The sequence below is a fragment of the Rissa tridactyla genome, chromosome 3 (genome assembly GCF_028500815.1).
Source record: "Rissa tridactyla isolate bRisTri1 chromosome 3, bRisTri1.patW.cur.20221130, whole genome shotgun sequence".
Taxonomy (NCBI): domain Eukaryota; kingdom Metazoa; phylum Chordata; class Aves; order Charadriiformes; family Laridae; genus Rissa; species Rissa tridactyla.
The window spans coordinates 99,949,870-99,976,876 of NC_071468.1; the positions used below are offsets into that span (position 1 = coordinate 99,949,870).

The following is a 27,007-nucleotide window of genomic DNA, read 5'->3' on the forward strand; positions in this document are numbered from 1 at the left end:
TAGTCTTGGAAAAGAAAATGGTTAATTATTTCCATTTACCTATTTCTTCTCATAAGAGGCACTTGCAATAGGCATGCTGAATTGTGTTTTTGTGTATTTTTGGAGAATAGTATTTTCCAGCACTGCAGAAGTTTCAGAACATCTGCCAGTACCTTATTACTAGTAATGTGGTGGACACCTTGTCTACCCTGAAGAGTTCAAAATTAAAGATTAGCTATATAAAAAGGACAAATACACACAGCTTTCATCCTCCCCTCATTATATTGACTTTTGATTTTGTTGTGTAATAAATATTTTCATTTATATTTGACCTTTTATGTGAGTGTGTACATCATTTTGGTTTCGGCATAAGTAAAGGTTTATGACTGGAAGATAAAGATAAGAAAATGGAAGGAATCTTTGCCTTATTCAAGGAAGCCATTTGAATTCTAGGAAATGGGCTGAAAAAAGCAGCAAGAATGTTAGTGATAAACTAGTGTATAATAGATAAAAACTAACATGACTGACAAAGCAAAGCCTGTAGAGAGAAGAGGAATATTTAGTCTTCTGGCTAGATGTAAAATACTTAAATTAGTGACACTGAAGGGTAGTGCAATGAATAGGCCCTGAACTGCTACTGAAAATTTGTCCTGAACTGAGCTGCCTTTTTTTTTTTCCCATGATCTAGAGATTTTCCTGTAAATGTGGGAAAATATGGGAAAATTTAAAAGCAGTAGGTTAGTTGGCCAATGACTGAGCAGCACAAAGACAATGTTGTTCTGAATGCAAACCGAATACTCAATGGGGAAAAAAAGTTTCTGTTAAAATATGAATAGATATAAGTTATTGTAAAATTCTGTCCTCTGTTATATTAATGACATTTGATTCACCAAATCTCCGCTTACACGAACAAGTATCACTTCACATAGTTTAGTAGAAATCAAAGGGTCACAGAGTGGATGAGGTTAAAAGGGGCCTCTGGAGGTCTTCTGGTCCCAACCCTAGAGCCAGTTGCCCAGGACCATGTCCAGAAGGCTTTTGAGTATCTCCAAGGATGGAGACTCCATAGCCTCTCTGGGTAGCCTGTGCCAGTTCTCAGTCACTAGTGCACGTACTTACTCAGACCAGCAGTTAATCCTCTCTTATTCTGTCAGAGTGTTCATGTTTTGTAGTGGAGGATAAAATGTAGTTAGAAAAATTGCATTTTGCCTTGGAGGATGAGAAGACAGAAAACAAAAGAGATTCAGTATAGCTTTTTTCAGAGTCTTGAAATGAATGGATCTCTAATCCAGTACTCCAAAAACGTGTCTTTTCCCATTATGATTCTATTTTTTTGCAATAAACATAAGTAATAAATATGGCTTAATTTAAGTAAATTTGTCAAATAGTATTTATGACAGCAACACAAGACCAAAATTGCATCTGTGCTTCAGGACCCTTTTGGAGATATAATTCAGAGACCATGATAACAAAGGAGACATAAACAGAGGAAAAATTCAAAAGTTGAAGATGCATATAATTTATGTAACCTTGGATGTTATGGTACACAGTCTGCAGGGCTCGGCTCTGCTGGGAGAGGGCTGGGTCTCGCTGAGACCCTGACTTCTGGTGGCAGTCTCATCCTTGGGTAGAGGAGTGGAAAGTGTCCCAGACTCCCTGAAGTAGCCAGCTGTGTGGGTTGCGACTGGAGTAACATCTCCCCACTGGTACTTGATACATAAACACTTGCCATATTTTGGAGCAGTAGCTGTCAAGTCTTTGGATAATGGCTGCAGAGTGGGATAGTGGTTGGACAAATGTCACTGTGAATATAACCTACTTATGTCTTTACCGATCAGGAGAAGTATATAAACGTGCCTTGGTGAAAACCGAGCTTACATAGAAAGGCTCGTGAGTGTTGTTGAGTTTAGAATCTCAGTTTTGGGCTTACATGCCTGATGACACTTTTTGGATCTGTTGTCCATTGCAGGCTGGCCGTATGTCTGGGCTTGCAAATTTGATTTACAGTTGTTCCTCACGCACAAGTTTTAAAACACAGAAGTCTGGATTTGTTTTGTAATATAATAACACCGCATTTTCTTTTAATTTCTTCCTCATCTAGTTTAATCTCAAGACTTTGAAAATACAATACACATGGCACAGATGATAACATTTTTTCAGATGCTATTAATTCTGCTACTTCATGATTACGTCTCAGCTGAAGATGGGGAAACAAGAGCAAGTAAGTCTTAATTTTTATATTTCAGATAAGGACAACTTCAAAGCATGCCTTGAATTTATAGTATCCATTTTCAGGTCCACATGTACACTTCTGTTAATGGTGATTTTTTTTCCAGTATAATTTTCCTGGTGAAAATCCCATATGATAAGTATCTTAAATATCTTATTTCTCCTTTAGGAAGATGTCATAGTTTAACCCCAGCTGGCAGTTAGGACCATGCAGCCATTCAACTCTCTCCCTTCCCCGCCACCCCCAGTCCCCAAGTAGGGCAGGGAGAAGAGGGAGAAAAAGGAAAAAAAATCCTTATGGGTTGAGAGAAAGACAGTTTAATAGAACAGTAACTGAAGATAAAACAATAATAATGATAATAATGGTAAAAAATATACAAAATAAGTGATGCAACACAAGTGCTCACCACCTGATGATTGGTCGCCCAGCTCATCCCAAGCAGTGATCGTGGATTTCTGTCGCCTGGCCAGCCCCTATTTGTATACTGAGCATGACGTCTGTGGCATGGAATATTCTCTGGCCAACTTGTCCTGTCTATGCTCCCTCAGATTCTATGGGAAGCTGAAAAAGCCCTTGACTTAATATAAGCATTACTTAGCAACAACTAAGACAGTATGTGCTATCAGCATTATTCTTGTACTAAATCCAAAACACAGCAGCTACTAGGAAGAAAATTAACTCTATCCCAGCTGAAACCAGGACAGAAGGGAATATCTTTATTTCTTTTTGTGTCATGGAAATGCCCAAGGCAGCAGATGGAACTGTAAAGCTCCAGTCTTGATTGAAACTTGTGTCTTGAGTATTTATATTTTCATTTCTTCAGAAGTCATGTTTTGAATAGCTTAATGTTATGTGAGAAACTAAATTACAAAAATAAAGGTTCTTTGAGAGGAAGCTGAGATAACCCCAGCTCTGGGACAGACCTTGCAGTGTTCAGTTCTGGGCCCCTCTGTACAAGAGGGACATAGAAGTGCTGGAGCGTGTCCAGAGGAGAGCTGCCAGGCTGGTGAGGGGTCTGGAGACCAGGTCATATGAGGAGAGGCTGAGGGAGCTGGGCATGTTTAGCTTGGAGAAGAGGAGGCTGAGGGGAGACCTCATTGCCCTCTACAACTGCCTGAAAGGAGGTTGGAGAGAGGTGGGTGTTGGCCTCTTCTCCCAGGTGAATAATGACAGGACCAGAGGAAATGGTCTGAAGTTGCGGCAGGGGAGGTTTAGGTTAGATATTAGGAAGAATTCCTTTACTGAAAGAGTGGTCAGGCACTGGAACAGCCTGCCCAGGGAGGTGGTTGAGTCACCATCCCTAGAGGTGTTTAAGAAACATCTAGATGTGGCACCTCAGGGCATGCTCTAGTGACAGAGATTGTAGGGGTTGTTTTTTTTTTTTGTGTGTGTGTGTATGGTTGGACTTGATGATCTCAAAGGTCCTTTCCAACCATGAAGATTCTATGATTCTTCAAAATTAGCATCTCAAACCCCACCAAACCAAGTTTTATACTCTAAATCTGTTAATCTTTTTATTCAGCCACTTTGTCTTCTAAACAGCTACCTTTTAAAAAGCCTCTCCTCTAGAAAGTTATTCCCTCCATCTGAGGATGTGCATATAAAGTGGATAGGACTGTCCTATAGAAATTCTCGTGTCAGTCCATGGCCTGTAGTTGACAATTTAGTTTAAAAGGCCTGTAGTTGACAATTTAGTTTAAAAGATCCATTTATAAGTGACTACAGCTAGTAGTGCTGAATCCATGCCTAAGTCATCATGCAATTACATTATATTTATTAAATGCTTATGTGATCTTATATTCTGCTGGTTGAATTAGATCACTAAGCAACATTCAATTGAGACTCGGGTTTTTAGAATAACTAGTTTTGTAAGTGCCATGTAGCAGTGTCAGAAGTCAATTAAAATGTATTTGTTAAAGGACGGGATGTTACTGCTGAAGTCTGGCATATTCAGACTGTAGCCTTCCTCTGCAGTGTGCTGGGTTTGATAACAAAAATGAGTTTTTATGTTTATCATCTTTGCAGGCAAAGAGATATGGAAAAACCCCAAATGTATTTCTCTCTGCTGATTGCATGAAACGCAATTGCCAGTGAAGGAACTAAATTCCAGTATTTTTCATAGTTGTTTCTAGTGATAATGTAAAAAACAGAAGGTGGTGTGGTTTTCAGATACCAAGTTGTATCTGTGTGGCTTACAGAAACAATCTTGTTTTCTCTGATAAACTCAGCTGATTTTTTTAAAATGGAATAGAGATTCTCATACAAACAGCAATTGATATGAAAAATATTTCCTGTGGAAGAAGAAAGTGGAAGAGTTTATTAAAATGGTTTTGGTTTTTTTTTTTTTTTTTTTTTAGGTTGCAGAACTGCTCCGGCAGATTTAGTGTTTATCTTAGACGGCTCCTACAGTGTTGGCCCAGAAAACTTTGAAATAATCAAAAGCTGGCTTGTCAATATTACAAGAAATTTTGACATAGGGCCAAAGTTTATTCAAGTCGGAGTTGTCCAGTACAGTGATTACCCTGTACTTGAAATTCCCCTCGGAACTCATGAATCCACCGAGAACCTCATCAGGGAAATGGAGTCCATACACTATTTGGGAGGAAATACAAGAACAGGAAGAGCTATTCAGTTTGCCTTTGACCATCTTTTTGCAAAATCTTCAAGATTTTTAACAAAAATAGCAGTTGTTCTCACTGATGGAAAGTCACAAGATGAAGTCAAAGATGTAGCAGCAGAAGCAAGGAAAAATAAAATCACTTTGTTTGCTATTGGTGTTGGCTCAGAAATTGAGGAGGATGAACTTAAAGCTATTGCCAACAAGCCTTCATCAACTTACGTATTTTATGTTGAAGATTATATTGCAATATCAAGAATTAAAGAAGTTATAAAGCAGAAACTCTGTGAAGGTAAGTGATTGTAAAATATTTTAGGCATGCAGAATGTAATTCTGTATCCATATTTCTTTATTTCACAAGCAGAATGCATGATTAATATAACATAAGGCACCTACAAATCTTTACTATGATCTTCTTTCATTTTGGTCTCGTTTGCAGAAATCACTCCCAAAACATCATTTTCTCTGTTAAGCAAAGAGGTATCTTTGGGTGCTTTAACACAGCGTGTATGTAGCATTTTGCCCTAAGCTCCCAATTTTTTGCATTGGTAAAGTTCAGAAACCCTAAAATAGTTGAGCAATTCTCATAGTTCTGAGACTATAGGGCTTACTTTATCCTTTTCCTAGGTGCAGCTGATACTCATCCACAGTCTATCATTTCTTCTTGACAGTTGAGAGGATAGCCTATCATTACAAACAGGAGTTCTTCCGCTAGTATGTGTTGAAAAACCCAGAAGAAAGACTCTTGGCAAAAGTGCCTGGAATTGTAACAAGCTGTTGTGATCTTTTTTAGAAGGATTTTATAGAAGAAATAGCCAAGACCAACATTGTAAAATTACTTTTTGCTTTAGAATGCTAGCGGCATTACTGCATTGAGTTTTCTGATAACTTTGTAGAACAATGGTTTTCCCATGTATATAAAAAAGACAGCAAATTGCTTCTAAAATACATCATTCAGGACTCTGTTATACAGAGAATATTTGTCGGTTCTATTTTGTACATGTTTTATTACCGAGAATTGATGCAAGTCATATTTCAGTTGTACCATATTTCTGCACTTAGTAAGAATGAAAAATAGTTTTCATTTGCTCTCACTTTGAGTATGGACCTCATTGAAAAAATATGATGATACTTATATTGAGGATAACAGTGTTTATTTCTTGATACTCTTATGAAAATCATAATAATTCCTTGTGACTGATGTAGTAAGATGGTCAGTCCAAAAATTAAATCAGCTAAGTGCAGCTAAACTCTTTAATAAAACTTCACACAGGGAGAAATTCCCCCAAATAAGCACAATATTTTCTTTTAATAAAGTTTAGAAGAAGTGACGTTATATTTCATCAAGATGGATTTTCTGCTTTCAGAAGGAAGTTAACTAGTATCCTTTAAAATTCAGCTCTGATATTTGACACGACTCTTACCAAAGTAATGTGAATATTGACTACGTACACAAAAGTGTACTTAACTGTTTTACTTAAAGTGACCCTTTTCTTCCACTCTCTTATGTTGTGCTCCTACCTCGTGTTAGCGTTGAGATGCCTCTCTCAAAGAGTGATCAGAGCCAGTTGGCAGTTTCATTTCTGACCGTGATGTCTTTAGCGGGTGAACTGAAAGACTAGTAAACTGGAAATTTTATATCTGAGTGGTGGCTTATTTTATTCATGTTGTTAAGTTTCACTCTGACTCTGAGAGAGGAAGTTCCATGGGGGCAAAGCAGCAATGATTTGGCTGTGATCAACCACATGAAACTGCCTGAAAATTGTGCAATTCTCTCTGGATTGTCTTTGTTTAAATGTCTAAAAAAATGCTAGCCTTTACTCTGTAGTGTTTATAACTTCATTATTATGTGAACATAGATACAATAGCATAGGGGCAGTATTTCCTTTCTGGAAAAAGGGGGCTGAGGTTTGGTGGTTCGTGTAGCAAGTAATGCTATTATGAAGGGCCTTGGGGGTGGAGGGCTCTCGTGTGCCTTTTGGGAACTCTAGTGTTTGTTTTAGAGTACGGCAGGGTGAAAAAACCTGCTGAACCTGTCATCCAGAAAGGACAACGTGGCTAAAAGAGTCCCTAAATATTTAAGGAATATTTAATATTTATTCTGGAAGTTGAATGTTCCTGTAATATTAATATTTTCTAGCAAAAATGTAGAAAAGATTGTGTGTCAGGAATGCATTTAAAAACAATACTCAGTGCAGACCTCGGAAGTATGTCTGGAGGATGCTGAGAAAAGTTCCTATGTGCTAGATGATGGGATTTAACATCAAGAAATTATTTCATGCTTCAGAAGGAAAAATAAAGCATCTGAAAATGATATAAAAACACTAAAAGGGAACAAGATTTCAGTGTAGGCTAGAGAGTTGCTGTGACTGGGGCTATGGACTGGAAACTTAACCCTGTTTCCCGTGGAAGACAGTTCTTAATTTTGCCACTGACTTCTACATCTGTATAACGGCTCAGTTAGTTGTCAAATTAGTCCCACGAGAAGATGATCCAGAAGACCCAAAACCATCTGCCTTACTGGGAATGTTTTTATGTAATTCTTCAATGTGCCATTGGAATAAAGAATAGTTCCTTAATGTATAATTTAACGAATGCTTAATTCGTATTGTATTGGTTTAGAATAGTTACTTTGGCTTTGGATCCAGAATAATGCCCCTCTCATATAAGTAATCCTATTTCTGCATTTATTTTTTGATCTTACACCAAATTTCTAATACTGTAAGTGATAAGAGATTCTTGTGTTTATTTTCTTGTCAGTGTATGTGATTATCTGTAATCTGTATTAATCACAATATGACCGTTATTCAGCTTTGAAATAAATGAGTTTAGAAAATGTTTCCATGATAACAATACACAGTGAAGAAACCCAAAAGAATAAAATGTTATTACTCTTACTTAATATCATAAGTATGTTGACTTAAATCCTTCATCTGTGTTTTGAGAAGAGTGAGAAGGAAAGTTGTGTTGGACTTTTTATTTTTTGGAAGCATTCAGAAGGTAGACATTTTAGTTTCCAAACTGTAGGCAGAGAGTTCTTGCAATTCTTTCTTGTAGAACCAGACAGATAACTTTTAATATATTTTTAACTGGGAGTCAGGTGCCATTTTGCTGTGGGGAGGAAAAGAAAACTAAGGGGAACATTCATGGCTTCTTTCTGCTGCCCCAGGTACCTGTGGGATGTCCCCTTAGGATGGATTGTCCTTTCCCAACATAGATAGTTTGTGCAGACATTTAGCTGAATTTTCTTAACAGTTTATATATGCTGCCTCCCCCAGCAGAACGATGTAGCTTCTGACTGCCTTTGGGTTGGTTAGAAAGAGAAGCCACGCAGCATTGCTCATATAAAGAGAAGCCAGTCTAGACCTTTGAGCTGGTAATTCCCTGGCACTGAAACGTGAGTTTTCCAGCCCATGGCTGGTCCAGATGGAGATGAGAGAACTCTCCACCCCTCCTTTGGAATGTATTCCTAATCTCTTCCCTTTCTATGAACTGATGCTTTTCTGATGGAACAATGGGAAATGAATGATGAAAATGTATTTATTGTAAATAGTTTAGCATAATTTTAATAAAGGAAAAAAGTTGTTGGCTTTCTTTTAATTGATTTATTCTGCTAATACAATTTTGGCTTTAGCATTAAATTTTGCTCTGCTATCTCATGTTTTTTTTTTTTTTTGGAGATAACTTAGGTCCATTGCCAGTATTGGTTTTGTGTAGAGAGAATTAAACAGAGACAACATTCAGCTAACTTTGGTTTCCACAGATAATATATCACATAATATTTCACCAGTAAGAATAGCTTCAAGCAGATTTCAATGTAACAGGAAAAATAGATCAGAGTCCATTTCAAGCAAAAGAAGATGGAAGAAAATAGCTGTAGATAATTCTACCTTTGTCCATTTTCAACCTGATTTTATAGTTGGGAGGGATGCTGGTTTAATCCAAAATGTTAGTGCATTGTGGAAATTAACATGAATAATTGGGTAGCACTTTGAAACCATACAATTTTAGAAATTAAATTAAATATTTTTATTAGCCAGATGATGTAATACCTTTTAACTACACTTGGTGACAATTCAAAATAGTATGTGAACATAATTGCAGTAAAATACGACATCTTAGTGTTCTCGCAACATGTCTCTGAGGATTCTGCACGTTCCTTCTCTTATATTAACTGGCAGTTCTCAATTCTCTTTCATTTCTTGAAAGGTAGCTACAAAAAATTAGGTGAGTGGGAGGTTTCATTTTTGAAAGTTTTAAGTCATATTCTGAACTATACTTGCATTTGTTACTTTGCAGAATCTGTTTGTCCGACAAGAATTCCAGTGGCAGCTCGAGATGAAAAAGGATTTGACATTCTTGTAGGATTAGGTGTGAAGAAAAAGGTTAAAAAGAGAATTCAAATACCAACCACTAATGCAAAAGCTTATGAAGTAACCTCACGTGTTGACCTGTCAGAATTGACAAGGTATTTAAATTTATAAATACGCTTCTAAATTTAGCAAGATATTTTTCATTTGCTTGAAGTGAGAGAGACTTACTTTAAGATTTATATGAATGCTTGAGTGATGTCTTCTTTTTTCTCCCTTTCTACCTTTTTCAGGAATGTGTTTCCAGAAGGTCTGCCGCCATCCTATGTGTTCGTTTCCACTCAAAGATTTAAAGTAAAAAAGACATGGGATTTGTGGAGAATTCTGAGTCTGGATAAGAGACCACAGATAGCAGTCACTATTAATGGAGAAGAGAAAACATTATCATTCACTACAACAAGTTTAATAAATGGCACGCAAGTTATTACTTTTGCTGCACCTCGTGTAAGGGTAAGGAGTAAGTCATCATCGTGCTGAAATACGCATTTAAGTACACGTTATTCCTTTGCCCTTTATGTTTTTTTTAAAAAGCATGGTCTTATTTTCGGCTGTTTAGACATTTAAAAATTGATGGGGGGTACTTTACCTATGTTTCCAGAGATTGGCCATAGTGATTATGACTGTAAATGCTTTGCAGGTGCTTTCTACTTAGTAGTTTCCATGAGGTAATTGCGAAGATCACAGAGACTTCTTTTCACACAGCTCTTAAGCTCACACAGCTTAACATATGCTGGAAAGTATCGTCTGCCTTTGATATGGAGACTAGAAAACGTGAATGAAAGTAGTCCATTTTTAGAGAGAGAATTTTTGTTAAGTGTCTAAATTCCTTGAAAATATATAATTACAGAAGTTACTTTCTTCTCCAGAAGAGTAGACAGCAGTTTACAAAATAAGCTGCATTTGTCTAGTTCTCTGTTGACTAAAAATTCTTTTCAGCTTCTTATTTTTCTCACTGAAGGGATTCCCCTCTTTGTGCAAACCAATTTTATTGTCTTCTAGTGTAATCTAAAGGTTCTCTTTCAGTCTTTCTTAGTAATTTCCAGTGAAGTATTCAACTCTTGTAAGAAAGATTATCAGATGAAACAGAGGGAAGGAATAGAATGTCTCTACTTTTGCATTTATAGCAGTATAGGAGATTCCTATTCCTACGGCAGGGAGTATTACTTAAGTGAACAAAGAGGGATGGTTCAGCAGACAAAGAGTGGGAAAGATTTCCTGCTGGAGCACTTCATGGCCAAGTGGGTTCAACTTTTCTGGGAAGCAGTGGCCCGCATTCGAATCCTTACTCCAAATCAGGTTAAAGGAATTTCAAATATAAATCCTCAGAGAAGAAAGGACTTGTATTCAAGAGAGGGTCTTAACTACTAAGCTTTTGCTAGGGAGAGTTATTTTATTCTTCTGTTACTGGATGGAGAATTTTTCTTTCCGAATTTCCTCTGCCTTTTTATAATTATTTGTAGGTGAAATAATTTTATTTGTTTTTAAGAAGCAGTGTTAAACTTGATTTACTGAAAATTGTTAGAAAATTTGGTTTCAAGTTAATCTGAACATTTGTATTTAATTGTTTCTGGCAGCTACAGTGACAAATCAATCTTTTTCCTGCGGTCCTAGGTATTCATGATCTTCACCGTGAAAAGAAGGCTATTGCTTTTTTTTATTTTGTGTTTCTCCATGCTTGTATTGCTGTTATGGGGAACAATAATTTTATGCCCTTTTCAGAGCTGTTCTCACTATAAATGCCACTATGCTTTTAAGGAACCTTTTTATTTAATAAACCTTTATGATAAGTTATTACTTTTACTCAGAAAAATGGAGATGTTATATGTTCTGATCTGTTGTTTATGTTATCTTGTAATGAGAGCTATTGTAAATAACAACCCAATCTACAAATGCAAATAAAGTAGAAACAGAGGTGCTGTCTGAGGGTATATACTATTATGTGAAGTAAGCTTAATTTCTGTTTGTTTCCACAAAAGGTAACAAAGATATGTAACATACTGAAAGATGTATGTTTCAGTTTCCTCTAATGTATACCAATTTAATATTAAATACCAATTAAATATTAAATACCAATTAAATACCAATCTCATAAATTTCGCTATATAAAAGATAAGCATCTAGTCTAGTCTGGGCTAAAGAGCTAGACTGTTTTTGAAATTAATGGATAGGCTCAAGAAGGTGGCATTTCTTCCCATGTTGAATTTTATTTCTAAGGTAGGTGAGATAAATCTTTAAAGGTATCTGTCATTTTCTATTGCTTGTGGAACTATGCTATTTGTTTACACTAAATCTTAAGCTTTAGAAACCTGAGGTTTTGTGAGATGATGAATGTAATATTTGGCTTATTCATTGCAATATTGTGATTCTTTCTGCCAATATCATGTTGTCTTTAGGATTTCTTTCATAAGAGATTAAGTAGAAAGACTTTCAAGTACCAATTTGTTTTCACTCTGATTTAAGGTCTGAAGTGTTTGAGACATACTGTTGCTGAAAAAAAGACGTCTGGCTTCATATTTTAACAAATACAGGTTTGAGCGTATTTAAGATCATAGACTGAAAAAAATCTACGTGAGTTATAAAATAATTTAGAAATAGGGATTAACTATTACCAAGTATCATCATCTCAATTATAATATTACTTGGCAAATACTTTTTTGCCGGTGCAGTTTACAATTTTTTGTATGACAAAACCTGGAACATTGATCATCTCAACCATTAACAGTAGTTTAACCGTTGAGGTACAGTTTGATGGTTGTTTGAATTGAAGGCATTTTGTTTCAAACAGTTCTGTTTTCTTCACTTTCCTTAGACACTGTTTGATGAAGGCTGGCATCAAATTCGTCTCTTAGTAACAGAAGACTTTGTAACTTTGTATATAGATGACCAAGAAATTGAAATGAAGCCCTTACATCCTGTGTTAGGTATTTACATCAGTGGTCTAACCCAAATAGGAAAGTATTCTGGAAAGGAGGAAACTGTACAGGTAAGCATACGCTAAAACCGCAATAATTCAGAAATTTTGTGGTAGGTTAACATTGCATTGGTGCTTTGTTTTTTCTTGAACTTACTCTTATAATTTACACTAGGCCGAAATTTAATATACAAAATTTCAATAATTAAGAGGAAACATAAATGGTCAGGAGGACTCAGCACAACTGATACATCCTGTGCAGTGAGTGCTTAATTGGTCTCACTGGCTTCAAGGGGCATTCTTTTTTGCTGGAACACAAATTTGATGCAACATGGTCACCTAAATTTGGGAAACAGTGTGTCAAAGCAGGGGATTTCCTTTGTGCTTGACACTTGGGTATAATTTCCATCCATCGGTGTATGGGTTACGCTGGTAAAAGAGGGAGAGAACAGAATTTTCATGAAGTTTTTCCATCACTAGCTGTGAAGAAAGTACAAGACAGCTCTGTTTCTGTTGTACTGCAGTTATTTGATACTCAAACTACCACTGTTTGATTCTGCTGTAGAACCCTCCTCGAAAACGCTTCTCTATTCTGAGGAATAGAGATTAAAGTCCTTTTGCATTCAGCTCTTTGCAGGCATCAAAAAGGTGGTTAAAATGTCAGACTGTATAGGTGAAGGCTGTGTAGACCAGTGATGAAGACTATTATGTTGACAGTGTTCCAGATGTTGGCTAAATAGATTGTTTCCTTATATTTGGTCATAATGTTACTAATTAGACTGATAGCAACAGAAACAATACTAAGAAATAGTGAATTACATAAGTAGATGTTATTTTTAGTTATTTTAAAAGCTATGCTTTGTTTGTACTCAAATTTCATGATCCTTAATGCTCCTATTAAAATATATTAGTGTGTTTTGAATCATCTTCATTAACTCTCTTCAGATGTTGTTACTCAGTAACTCATGAATTTTATGTATTTTTAACCAGGCTTCAGTTTTATTATTATCATATTCTAAAAGTGTACATGAAAACTTGGATGACACACTGTGCATTTCTGGTAGTAACATTGTCCATATACTGTGGTACCCCTTTGTGAAAAGCACTTATTGCAAGGAGAGAAGAGATTTCAGAATTGTAATTGTCTCATGCGTTTTCTCTGTTGATGCAGGATTGTCCCATTTTTATAGTTTCGTACATTCTAGTATTAGAGGGTTGGTTGGTTGTTGTTGTTGTTGTGTCATGTTTTTTCTCTTAAGTCACTGCAGAAATGGGCCTTTATAGATTCCCAGTAATACAGTTTCTGAGTTAAAGAATGTTAGTAGCAAGACATGTTAGCTAAAGTAAAAATGGAAACATTTTAGGAATGTCAAATTGTATAAGATCCTCCTCTGATAGTGTACTAGAAGAAAAGTAGAAAATCTGCCTCAGGTTGCAATTTTATATTTCCAGATGATTACTATAATCTAAAAAAGGTATTTCCTTTCTCCACTTTCTCAGACTGTGATGCGTTCTGCAAAGCATTAACAGTCGAGCTTTGCCAGGCTATTTCTATTTAAACTGTGATTATAGAGAAATATTTCAATGAATCTGCATACCGCCTTTCAGTGAAAAGGTATTTTGAAATCCTTTAAGAAAGAAATCACTTGGAGTTGGATACAAAATATGATACAAGAATCTTCTTCAGGGACACTTTGGTAAATTTTCATTCTCTTCCTGTGTTCTGAATTAGATATTTTCTGGTGATATTTTGCTGAAGTTCTTGGTTTAATTAGGATCTTACTGGCTGAAGTGCTTTCCAGTATAGCGTTGATAAACTCGTGCACATACTTAAGTGTTGTGAATTGCAGCCATTTTAAATTTGAAAACTCGTATTACTAGGCATGGTATTAACAGACTGAATTTTCTGTGCTTTTTTCCCCTGCTAGTCCACCTTATAGTCTATAATTTCAGTAAGCATTAACAGGGCTTTTTTATTATTTTTTTTTGCAGTCATGATAGTTTATGCTAGAAAAACTGACTTCAGTGGTTTCATTTTTCTAGAGTACAGCGACAGAGCAGAATGGCATAAACTTTTGCTTACCTGGTGCCAGTATTTTTATTGGTTGTTTTTAAAGCTTTACATTATACAGATAAACTGTAAACCAAATTCTTTCAAGCATCAGGGATGCCTTCTGATGCTTCACCAAAACTTACTAATCTTCCATCTAGTAGAGGCAGGTCAGTGTAGAAACGTCTTCCCAGGACTGTTAAGGTAAAAACAGGCCTCTTCAGGGATTTCCTTGGCAGAGTACCATAGGATAAAGACCTGGAGGGAAGAGGGGCCCAAGAAAGCTGGTTAATATTCAAGGATCACCTCCTTCAAGCTCAGGAGTGATGCACCCTAACAAAGAGGAAGTCAGACAAAAATGCCGGGAGACCTTCATAGATGAACAAGGAGCTCCTGGACAAATTCAAACTGAAAAGGGAAGCGTACAGAGAGTGGAAACAAGGAGAGGTAGCCTGGGAGAAATTCAGAGAAGTTGTCTGAACAGCCAGGGATCAGGTTAGGAAAGCTAAAGCCCAGATAGAATTAAGTCTGTCCGGGGCAACAAGAAAAGCTTCTACAGGTATGTCAGTGATAAAAAGAAGACTAGGGAAAATGTGGGCTGTCTCTGGAAGGAAACAGGAGATCTGGTTACCCAGCATATGGAGAATGCTGAGGTACTCAATGATTTTTTTGCCTGAGTCTTCACCTGCAAGTGCTCTAGCCCCTCTGCCCAAGTAATAGAAGGCAAAGGCAGGGACTGGGAGAATGAAGAACCACCCACTGTAGGAGAAGATCATGTTTGAGACCATCTAAGGAACCTGAATATGCACAAATCCATGCAACCTGATGAGATGCAGCCATGGGTCCTGAGGGAACTGACAGATGAAGTTGCTAAGCCACTATCCATCACATTTGATAAGTCATGGCAGTCAGGTGAAGTTCCCATTGGCTGGAAAAGGGGAAACATAACCGCCATTTTTAAAAAGGGAAAAAAGGAAGACCTGGGGAACTACAGACTGGTCAATCTCACCTCTGTGCTTGGCAAGATCATGGAGAAGATCCTCCTGGAAACTATGCTAAGGCATATGGAAAATAAGGAGGTGATTGGTGACAGCCAACATGGCTTGACTAAAGGCAAATCATGCCTGACAAATTTGGTGGCCCTTCTACAACGGAGTTACAACACTGCTGGATAAGGGAAGAGCAACTGACATAATTTACCTGGACTTGTGCAAAGCATTTGACACTATCCAGCATGACATCCTTGTCTGTAAATTATAGAGAAATGGATTTGATGGATGGACCACTCAGTGGGTAACATGCTGGAGGGAAGGGGTGCCATCCAGAGGGACATGGACAGGCTTAAGAGGTGGGCCTGTGCAAACCTCATGAAGTTCAACCAGGCCAAGTGCAAGGTCCTGCACATGGGTCATGACAATCCCAGGCACAAATACAGGCTGGGTGGAGAATGGCTTGAGAGCAGCCCTGAGCAGAAGGTCTTGGGGGTGCTGGTGGATGAGAAACTCAACATTGAGCCGGCAATGCGTGCTTGCAGCCCAGAAAGCCAACTGAATCCTGGGCTGCATCAAAATAAGTATGGCCAGCAGGTCGAGGGAGCCGATTTTGCCCCTCTAGTCCGCTCTGGTGAGACTCCACCTGGAGTACTGCGTGCAGCTCTGGGGCTCCCAGCATAAGAAGGATATGGATCTGTTGGATCGAGTCCAGAGGAGGGTCACAAAGATGATTAGAAGGCTGGAGCACCTATGCTATGAGGACAGGCTGAGAATTCAGGCTGGAGAAGAGAAGGCTCCATGAAGACCTCATAGCAGCCTTCCAGTACTTAAAGGGGGCCTACAGGAAAGATGGGGAGGGACTCTTTATCAGGGAGTGTAAGGATAGGATGTGGGGTAACGGTTTTAAACTGGAAGAGGGTAGATTTAGATTGGACATGAGGAAGAAATTCTTTACTGTGAGGTTGGTGAGGCACTGGAACAGGGTGCCCAGGGAAGGTGTGGATGCCCCATCCCTGGAAGTGTTCAAGGCCAGGTTGGATGGGTCTTTGAGCAGCCTGGTCTAGTGGGAGGTGTCCCTGCCCATGGCAGGGGGGTTGGAACTAGATGATCTTTAAGGTCCCGTCCAGCCCAAACCATGCTATGATTCTATGAGAAAGGAAAAGGTTAGTTTTGGCTGTGCTGTTGTTACTTGTTTCCCGATAATATTGGCAGTCAGTGTAATTTGTGCTGTGCGTGTTTGGATTTATTGCCAAGGATTTGGGGCGGTGATTTCTATTATTTTAGAAAAAATAATCTTGGATTGATTATTTTTCTTTAAATAATTCTGTTACGCAATGTTTAATTGGTTGCACATATTAATCATTGTGAGTGTCCTGCCCAAAAATGTTTCTACATCTTTGATTTTTAACACTAGTGGACACACAGAGCTTTCAGTTTCTCTTGATTTTTAAGGTTTTCTTCATTTTTTTAAACTTGTTGATGATATAATTTAGGAAGAGTATACTTTAAACTAACTTAATGTCAGGCTATTAACACTTTCTCTAAAAAACGTCTTTTATGTTTTGAATTACAGTTTGATATACAAAAACTGCGAATCTACTGTGACCCAGAGCAAAATAATCGAGAAACAGTCTGTGAGATCCCAGGATTTGTGAGTATGGCAGATAAACTTTTGAGGACTACATGGCATTTTTTTACAGATCATTGTTTAAAGCTGACTCAATGAATTCTTAAAATAAGTAATACTGCATTGATTCAGCTGGTGCGAACAAATGCCTGTTACCTGTGCAGTGTCAAGTGACACAGAACTTGTCTGTTTTCAGCCTTAATTTTGCACAAATGTATTTTAAAAGTTTTTTTAGTTTAGATATTTGATGGTGGACATTTGACAGCACTATAGAAGAATCTCAGAATCTTCTGTTACAATTTAAGATTCTAACCATTATTAATCAATAAAACTACTAGATTACAGCAGTGTAAAATACTTTAAATATTACTTTTTAACTTATCTGATATACTTCTACTTGTCAGGTCATTTAATCTCTGAAAATTTTGTACGTATCCAACAAACCCATATTTTAAAATCAACTTTTCCTATCAGAAGTATCTATGCTGATGTTGGCGTTAAATATCGCATTAACTGAAAAGTTGCCAAGTTTTCATTAAGTATGTTAGGGATCAGACAAAAATAAAATCCCGTTCAGGATGTTATAATTCGTGTACACAATCAGAAAGCTTATGGGGATCATTTGACCCTCTCTTTGCCCTCTTAGAGTTAATTATGCAATGAAATGTAAAACACATGCAAACAGATTTGGTAACCATTCATGACACACAGTTGGAGCCTGATTTTCGAAAACATTCAGCTCCCATCTGAAAATATAAGTAAGAGATTGTTTTATACGTAACCTGTGAATCTTCAACATCCAGATACTTTATTTCTTGTCAGACCTGCACAGACCCCCAGCTAGTCTGGTTTTCTTCTGTTTATTCCGGGCTAGTGTGTCTATTGCAATCAGCCCCCTTATTAGGGCTTTTTCAAAACTCACAGCTTTCATTTAAGTAACGAGTAGATGGATTATTAGCTGTTCCAAAATCTGACTGTGTGTCAAGTACTAATGGGTCCAGGAACACTTTTGTAAAGTTAGTTTTAAATCCTAAAGTAATTTTGTTATTTGTTCATTTAACTGCACCACATATCTTTTTGCTCTTTATAAAATAGAAGTAGGATATGAAAAGTAAACAAATGAAAAAAAATTTTGCATAAAGAAAGCAAACACCAAAAGTCCATCATGTCTTGCCTTCTCTGCGATTTGGGAAGAAGTCCAAGCAAAAAGATAGCTTTTTGCTAATTTAGTTTCACTTGCTGTTGTCGTAAATTAAATTTGGACTTTACCTGTGAAATTCTTGACTCTTCCATAAAATAAAAATGTTGCACGATCTCCAAGGAGGAATATGTGGTTCATGGTTGTATTCTGTCAGAGTGTGGTTGTCGCAGAGCTCCTGAACTAAGCAGAGGCTGTATGTACTAATTACAGCCTGAATTCGCTTTCCTGGAGATACCTAGCTGCACAGTAATTTTAAGCTCCCTCTGTGGTGAAAGATAACCTTCTCTAGAGGTTGCCTGAGATGAAAATGGAATACAGAGGAAGCTGTCTCTCTCCACAGACGGCGTATGAAGTCTGTGGTGACTGTGTGCATTAGAAAACTCCTGTATGTGGTGCAGCTAATGGTGGTTACTAAACCATTATGACAGACAGTTTCATGGTCGGTATGCTGAAATATTTGGGGCTGGATTGTTCTGTGGTCTTGCAGATACTGGAAAACTCAATTCAATTGATAGCAGTGTCTACTGCAGTCACACAGGAAAGTGGGAAAAAGCTAGCCTTGCCTCTGTGCTGCCGTATGTTTTCCCAGATGCTGGATTCAGGCAAAGATCAGAGATTTTAGAAATATTTTGGGACGTTCTCTGACATGAATGAGTAAGCAGAGGATTTTTTTGATGAGATGTTCATCATCCTGGCAAAAGGTTTGACCCAAATCTAAACATTTAGTGTGTAAATATTTACATGGTTCAGTATTCATTCTAGTTCTGTCATTGCCTTCTAAAAATTGCTACTGGTAGATCCTGTCGAAAGACCCTTAAATGAAATGAACTAAAAATTCATATGCATTGATAGAAGCTGCACATAAGTCTGAGAAATTCTAAAATTGTGAATTATAATTCCTTGACAGTTATAGCCCTAAATTTATGATTGTTTTTCGTAGTGTTTACAAATGAAAGGATTTTGCTTATTACAAATAGTACTGTACTCTTAAACTGTGTTTCTTCTCATTTCAGAATGGAGAGGTAGGCTCAATCCTAAACTGCTCAAACTCAGTTTAAGGTAGTATTTGACTTTATATAAACTTCTTATTATTCTAGGTAATATACACTTCATTTTGAAAAGTGGACAGAGGTTTGCTAAGTTTAAAAGTGCTGGATTTCCATTAATTAAACTCTAGACAATGGGCAAATTAAAAATTGGTTTTCTGAAGAAACCTACTTTTATTAGAATAAATGGCCTGATTTTTTCCTCTGGTTCAATTCAATTTGCAGGGCTGGATGCTGTTGCAAAGTGAATGGGGATATGCACAGTCAGGTAGCTGCTACCTGCATCATGCTAATGGGAGCTCCTTGAAGGGGAGCTTGTTGGAAGGCTTAATATGATAGCTTCTCTAACCATCCTCGTAACTCCACTTGGTACCGTTGCAAAGGAAATGTGGATTTGTGTTTTGAACGATCTTGACCCTGAGAAGAATTCCAATCAGAGAACATTGTAAAAAGTCTGCCTTACTTTAGAAAATATGAGTAAAATGTTGTAGAAAGCATTTTAGATAACAAATACAAAATCTGCTTTTTTTTTTTTTATCTTGGATTCTTAAATTTTTGCCTTTCCATAGCTCTAAGAGCTTGCTGGGTGAAAAAGAATTGTAACTTGAGCATATCGATGCGTTTAAATTTTGGGTTCCTGACCTTGGGCAAATGGATTTCGTCTAGTAGCTCTCTGCTACTCTCTACAAAACTGAGGTTTTGTGTGGTCTCAATGGTGAGAAGTAAATACCTAAAAAATCCAACAACCTCTAGAGGGTGATGTAGTCTGCCAGGTTTTATTATTTACCACTGTTTGCATAGGGAGCATAGTTTGGAGGAGGTCATCTAATGGTCTTTGGACAATGGGCACCCTGGGGGCCATTACTTGTGACTTGTAGGAGTCAGTGGTAACAGCCATGCCCCACCTTTCCTCAAGTAGCTTCGTAGTTGGGACGCATGTCCAGGAGGTAGGAGACTTGGGCTTTACATTCTTTTCAGGCTTGCTACACGTGATAGCACGCCCATTGGTTGTGGTCATTATGCTATACGTAGTATTTATTAGATTCTTTTTACAAACGTTTATTAAATAATTACATAATTGATCACACTTCAAATGATGAATGTCAGTTAGTTTAGGAGAAGAGTTTTGCATGTTGTTAGATTTAAAATTATCAAAATATATGACAAAATATTTGTGAAAAAGCAAATAGAGTTTCAGATGTCAGCCCAATATCGGTACTTTCTTTTTTTTTTTTTTTTTTTTTTTTTTTGAAATGATGAATTCATGCATGTAAAGTAGTTGGAGGGCAGTAGTCAGGTAAGCAGAAGAAGATACAGCTGAACAAAGGAGTGAAAGCCAGGACCTGTGCAACCTAAGGAAAATCAGCTTTGCATAATGTTATGATACGTTTGTTGAATGCTCTTGGCATGTGTATTGATGGCTGGTTTCACTCTTGGTAGTGCATGAATGGTCCTAGTGATGTAGGCTCAACGCCTGCCCCCTGCATATGCCCGCCAGGAAAACAAGGACCTCCAGGCCCCAAAGTAAGTTTCCATTCTGTCTTATTGAGCCTACACGACTTTTTTTTTTTTTTTCCCCCGAAATCTTATGTTGGCCAGTCATAGTGAGGCAAATTAAAAAAGTAGGGGACAAGTTCTCCTAGTTCTGGTTTCCAATGTATGAATATAGTGATTAGGATCCTCAAGGCCAGGTTTTGCTGCTGTGACTCCTAATAATACAAATGCATCTTTTAAGGACAATGCTCATGGATGTAAAATCGTATTTCCTTGCTACTTTTCAGGAAATGATCTTGTACTGTTAATTGTTTGAGAATGAAATGATTTGCTAATAAAGGTCTTTTAATGGAGAGGTTTTTTTCCTTCTTTGTTAAAGAATGGATTAGATGCCTACTGGGAGAGTTCCACCTTAGCTGTTCTCGTGACCTCCCTTCAGTGTTGGTGAAGGACTAAAATGAGAACCAGACTTGAGTCTCAGATGTCTAACATGCCAAACTCAAATCCCTAGTGTTTTGCTGTAGTACCTTTCTCAAAAACTGTGCTAAGCAAGGCTTCCAGAGTTACTAACTTGCCTTATAAGGGCAGACAAGAAAACCCCAAACAGTTTGTCTTTCATTAAGCAAATGATTAAAAAACATCTACTGTCATCATAAGGGATTAAGTCAGCTGCAGCTACCTCAAGTCAAAGGGGCTTTTGCTACAATGGTAAGGATTTCTAATCATGGAATTGGAAGCCACAAGATGGAGATCATTATTATTTCATGTAGTGGAATTTTTGTGGTCAAATTGGGCAAATCGTGTCTGACAAATTTGGTGGCCACCTACGATGGAGTTACAGAGTTGCTGGATAAGAAAAGAACAATTGACATGATCTTATCTGGACCTGTGCAATGCACTGTGCCACGTGACATCCTTGTCTCTAAATTGGAGAGACATGGATTTGACAGAGGGACCACTCAGTGGGTAAGGACTTGGCTGAATGGTCACACTCAAACAGTTGTAGTCAATGGCTCAATGTCCAGGTGGAGACCGGTGAGGGATGGAGTTCCTCAGGAGTCAGTACTGGGACCAGTGCTGTTTAACATCTTTGTCAGTGACATGGACAATGGGATTGAGTGCACCCTCAGCAAATTTGCCGAAGACACCAAGCTGTGTGGTGTGGTCAACATGCTGGAGGGAAGGGATGCCATCCAGAGGGACATGGACAGGCTTAAGAGGTGGGCCTGTGCAAACCTCATGAAGTTCAACCAGGCCAAGTGCAAGGTCATGCACATGGGTCATGACAATCCCAGGCACAAATACAGGCTGGGTGGAGAATGGCTTGAGAGCAGCCCTGAGCAGAAGGTCTTGGGGGTGCTGGTGGACGAGAAACTCAACATGAGCCAGCAATGCTCACTTGCAGCCCAGAAGGCCAACTGAATCCTGGGCTGCATCAAAATAAGTATGGCCAGCAGGTCGAGGAAGGTGATTCTGCCCCTCTACTCTGCTCTGGTGAGACTCCACCTGGAGTACTGCGTGCAGCTCTGGGCCTCCCAGAATAAGAAAGACATGGATCTATTGGAGCGAGTCCAGAGGAGGGTCACAAAGATGATCAGGAGCACCTATGCTATGAGGACAGGCTAAGAGTTCAGGCTAGAGAAAAGAAGGCTCCATGAAGACCTCATAGCAGCCTTCCAGTACTTAAAGGGGGCCTACAGGAAGGATGGGGAGGGACTCTTTACCAGGGAGTGTAATGATAGGATGTGGGGTAACGGTTTTAAACTGGAAGAGGGTAGATTTAGATTGGACATGCGGAAGAAATTCTTTACTGTGAGGGTGCTGAGACACTGGAACAGGTTGCCCAGAGAAGCTGTGGATGCCCCATCCCTGGAAGTGTTCAAGGCCAGGTTGGATGGGGCTTTGAGCAGCCTGGTCTAGTGGGAGGTGTCCCTGCCCATGGCAGGGGGGTTGGAACTAGATGATCTTTAAGGTCCCTTACATCCCAAAGCATTCTATGATTCTGTTATTCCTTGATTCCCAGGAAAGGGGTTACGAGATGAGTTATTTTTTGCTGTTTTATTTACTTTATTTACTTGCTGTTTTTAATTACTCCTCAGTAGCAGGTATCTGGGCTTGTAGCCAGTGTTTTGTGGAATATATTAGGGTTATGGTTGCTCTGTGCTAATTTTAAAATGCTCTTTCATATCTTTTGTGTGTTAACATATTGCTTCTCCATAGGGTGACCCTGGGCAGCCCGGGAATCATGGTTATCCTGGTCAGCCTGGTCCAGATGGTAAGCCTGTGAGTACTAAAAACTTAGTCATATATTGTAAATGCATAACTAACAGGAGAAAAAACATGTAATTTTTTCTGATTGAAATCAGAATCTGATTTCTGAATTCAGATATCAGAATCTGATTTCTGAATTCAGATATCAGAACCTGATATCATATTTTCAAATTTAGATGATTTTTTCTCCATTCTTTGAAACTGTGCATGTCACTTAATCGCTATCTGAATGTAACAGTTCTATGAATATGTTAATCATAGTATTTTTGTTTCAAGCTAAAATATTGTAAATATGATAGCATGAGTTAGGCACCGTTGTAAAGCAGAGAATAGGCTATGGGTGCTCCTGTTGGTCTTTGCATCAGTTTTCAACAGTTACCGCCTTCTGACCTTCAGTCTTTACTGCTTAAGAATTTTTCATTAGAAAGCACTTTAGGGCAGCTAAAATCCCGCCTATTTTGTTTTAGGGATTGCTTCTCATGTTTAAGCTTCTTTCATTTAATTTCTTTTTAGACTGCCTCAAGTAGTCCATCAGAATCTGCAGATATGCATATACATTGTTAAAAATACAGATATTTTGCAGTTCTAAACATTATGTATTAAAACATACATCATAAAAATACCTGTATTTTTCTCTTACCCTAGATTGTATTTTTTAAGCTGGCATTCCATTAGTATGGATGATAAAGACTGGAAGAAAGCAAATGAGTAATATATGTCCCTAAAGTAAAAATGACAGATTTGGCAATGGCTCATCTGGTCTTCGTGGCTAACATTTTTTTTGTAATAAATGCAAATAAATATATAAAAATAAGGTTTCAATAAAAAACATATTAGATCTCTGAATCTAATTGGAAGCCTCTAAGATATTGACAGCCAAGCTTCTCTGTTGAGTAAGGTTTTGTTAACGCCTTGCAGTTTTTGTATCCCCAAGGTGGTGGTGTGCATGTGCCTCTGGTGTGTTAAGAGAAGACAGGCCGAAAGCTGGGAGGCTTGACCACTCGTGTTTCTTTTCTAAGAATGTGGACCCTGATGTTGCTTGCTATTCATTAGAAGCTTTGTTATTTATATTAAAAAAAAAAAAAGAAAAAGGAAAAGGTAAAAGACAGGTGGGAGCATTACAAATAATTTGCTTCTGAAAAGAGGGTCATTTCTCTGCTTGGGTACCAAAAGCAGGGAAAGAAAAGTGCATGCACGTAATAGAAATTGTTAATTCATTGTAGCTTTTCATTCTTGATGTGAGGACTAAATTTTATGGTTGAGTCCTTGTAGTGTTATTCTGAAATTTCAATGGTGAAGTAGAAGAAGTGGTAATCATCATGTCTTAAAATCCACAGAAAATACAATTAGGGAGGAGTCCCAAATACAAGTGATAACAAAAATGTAAGAAGATGTCCCAAAACGTTAGAAAATGTAAGTGGAAGAGCGCAGAGAAGACAAAATCATTTATGAAAGGAACATTGCATTATGGACTGGGGAACTAATAGCCTATGGGTTTGGTTGAGACTTAGAAGGGATATTAAGTTATTCTGGGCCATTTAGGTCCACACTAGGCAAACTAGAGAGACTTCACAAAAGGGCAGCAAAGGGCTGGATTGGACCTTTCAACTTCACTCTTTTAGTAATTTTTCTGTCCTGTTGAAAGATTCATGAGGATATTGTAACTAATCATAAGTCTTTCCCAAATCTGTCCTTGCTTATCAATTTTAGTACCTCTAGCATGTTATTTGTACTAAAGAGGCACTACCCACCAGCTTTGATGGATGGCTTCACAAAAACACCTAACGTTCTATTTTTGTTAAGAATTTTTAATACTAGTAATACATTTCATTTTTATGTCAGCTAAAGATGGAAACAATGAGATTGATACTTACTTGGAAGTGTGTATGCTGTAAGGGTAGTAAATATTACCAGTTACAAAGAGAAAGCTCTGTGCTATGCATTATAAAACGTTCACATTTCTCCTATTTTGTTACTTAGTTATATGCTGGCTTTTCCTTAGGGATAGCAACTGGTTCATTTAACTGTGGTGATTCCTTTTGGAAGCAGAATTAGTTTGACAGGAAAAAAATAGGCACTGAAAACAAGAAATGCAATTGTTTCTAAAAATTGAAAATTCCTCAGTTTTAAAATATGGGACTTGGTATATTGAAACCTGGCCATGGTAGCCCTTTTGGCCCAGGAAGGCAGTGGGTACATGAATTTTTCAGTAGTTGCACAAGCGAAGGTCCTCATTTTTCCTGTGATATTAAAGCATTTTTATGCTTTTGCTTTTGTCTTAAACAGCTTTTGATAGCTATTATCTTCAAAGTTTTTTGGAACTAGAAATAGAGAAAACAATCTGAATTGAAATTGTCAGTGCTATAAAATGCTACATTTTGGTTCAGACAATCATGAAAATACAGGTTTTAAAATAGGAATGGGTGGGACCTGAGCTGGGGAAGTATGATCTAATCAGAATAAATTTTCAATTGATTATTGATGGTGCTAAAGCTTCTGAAGAGTGGTCCTGTTCTCCTGTACAAAGACAGGTATACAAACTGTCTCAACCCGGAGTTGCATGAGAGGTGGTGTCCATCGCAGTTTGACCATGCCAACTGCTAGAAGACTCGTTTAGATGTGGTGTTAAGGGATATGGTGTAAGGGAGGACTTTGTAGAGTGGAGCTGATGGTTGGACTCGATGATCCCAAGGGTCTTTTCCAACCTAAATGATTCTATGATTCTATGATTCCAAGTAGACTTGCAGTATGGATAAGCGTAGCAGAGCTGTCTTTAATCCAGCTAACTCTGATAATTTGAAAAATAAAGTGATATTGTGTAAGCTTTAGTGAAGCCAGAATGGACTGGATATTGGTAGGGAACTGTCAGTTTCCATTCTCTCTTTTATGAAAAATAGATTAAGACTTTATTTCTGAAGTGTCCAGTCAGCTGCAACAGTATTGTTTTAGAAACAATTTGTTATGACTTTTTCATACTTTTATTAACAGGTTTCCACTTCAATGCTATATATCTTCCCATAAGCACTGAAATTTGTAACTGTGACTCATGAAGGAGAAATAAATTCGTACTGTAGTCTTTTTGTAACTTTGCAATCTGGCAGTTGCATTTTTTTTTCCCTGCGAGTGAGTCATAATGTGCATAGATGGGCATTCTCTGAACATAAAAAAGGTTAATAAAAGTATATCAGAAAATTAGAAGAGAATCAAAAAGCCCTGCTAAAGGAGAAGTTTTACCATTTTGCTGAATTGTGGTTCATGTTACTTGAAATGCTTACAGTTAAATCCTATAGCTTTATTAACTGACTAATTTTTTTTAAAAAATCAGCTGTAGCGTTTCGCACTTGTTCTTTGTAAGGACATAATTGCAATCCTGTTAGATCATCTGCAGCATTGGCCAGTACATTATTGTTCCTTACAGTGTGAGTGCTTTCCAAGCTAGCTTTTAGCCATGAAACAATGGGAGACCCTTTAGATACACTGTGCAGGAAAACAGATTCCTCTCTCTGTCTTTTTCTTTCTGTTTTACTTATTTATTTGTTAATATGGCTTGCATGTTTTCTGTGCTGTCAGGGATTTTCCTGGTTTGAGATAACATTGCTCATATGAATCTTTTTAGCTGTATCCCCTGAAAACCTCTGAAAAGCAGGCTCTTAATTCAGACAGCACAATAGGCTTACAGGTAATTGTGTAGTCAGCGTTGTTTAATCAAATGGCTTTTGCATGAAAAGCTTTTCCTGGAAAGTCAGTCTTTTCTGTTCCCAAACACATTTTTATGTTCTTCTCTAAAGTTATTCCAGTTTGCCTATCTGGTATTCATTTTCTTGGAACAGTATAACTGGTCAACAAAATGTTTCTTCCTCTGAGAAAGGTTTTAGGCATGCATTTATATTACTGTATGTAACTGATTTTTAAAGTAAAACGTCAAAGAAAATTAGTTTATTGTTTGTGGGCTGGCTAGATTGTTATAATACTTAAAGTTAGTTTTAGTCCAGAAAAATACAAAACAATTCCCATGCATATCTTCCAAATTACCAGAAAATAATTGTTCACCTGGTATTACCCAGTAAAATTGTTTGCTGTACTATTTAGGGAAGTGAACATAAACATGACTAATTTTCAGTTGTTCTTTAATTGTTTTTTTTTAAATAGTCTTGTTTATAGGTTCTTTGTTTTTTCCCTTTAATTGCCACCTCTGTTTATTTTCCATACTCCGGTACAT

General features: G+C 37.6%; 1 protein-coding gene across 1 annotated transcript in view; it reads left to right on the forward strand.

Moving 5' to 3' along the window:
- The window catches only part of COL21A1 (collagen type XXI alpha 1 chain), a 124,991-nt gene that overhangs the window by 27,863 nt on the left and 70,121 nt on the right, over positions 1-27,007 (forward strand). Inside the window, exons 2-10 of the mRNA XM_054197217.1 lie at positions 2,081-2,200; positions 4,567-5,118; positions 9,126-9,294; positions 9,430-9,646; positions 12,006-12,179; positions 16,723-16,800; positions 18,991-18,999; positions 20,464-20,547; positions 22,738-22,800. Coding sequence (XP_054053192.1) covers positions 2,113-2,200; positions 4,567-5,118; positions 9,126-9,294; positions 9,430-9,646; positions 12,006-12,179; positions 16,723-16,800; positions 18,991-18,999; positions 20,464-20,547; positions 22,738-22,800 — 1,434 coding nt within the window. The 5' untranslated portion in view covers positions 2,081-2,112. The remainder of the gene's footprint in view (positions 1-2,080; positions 2,201-4,566; positions 5,119-9,125; positions 9,295-9,429; positions 9,647-12,005; positions 12,180-16,722; positions 16,801-18,990; positions 19,000-20,463; positions 20,548-22,737; positions 22,801-27,007) is intronic.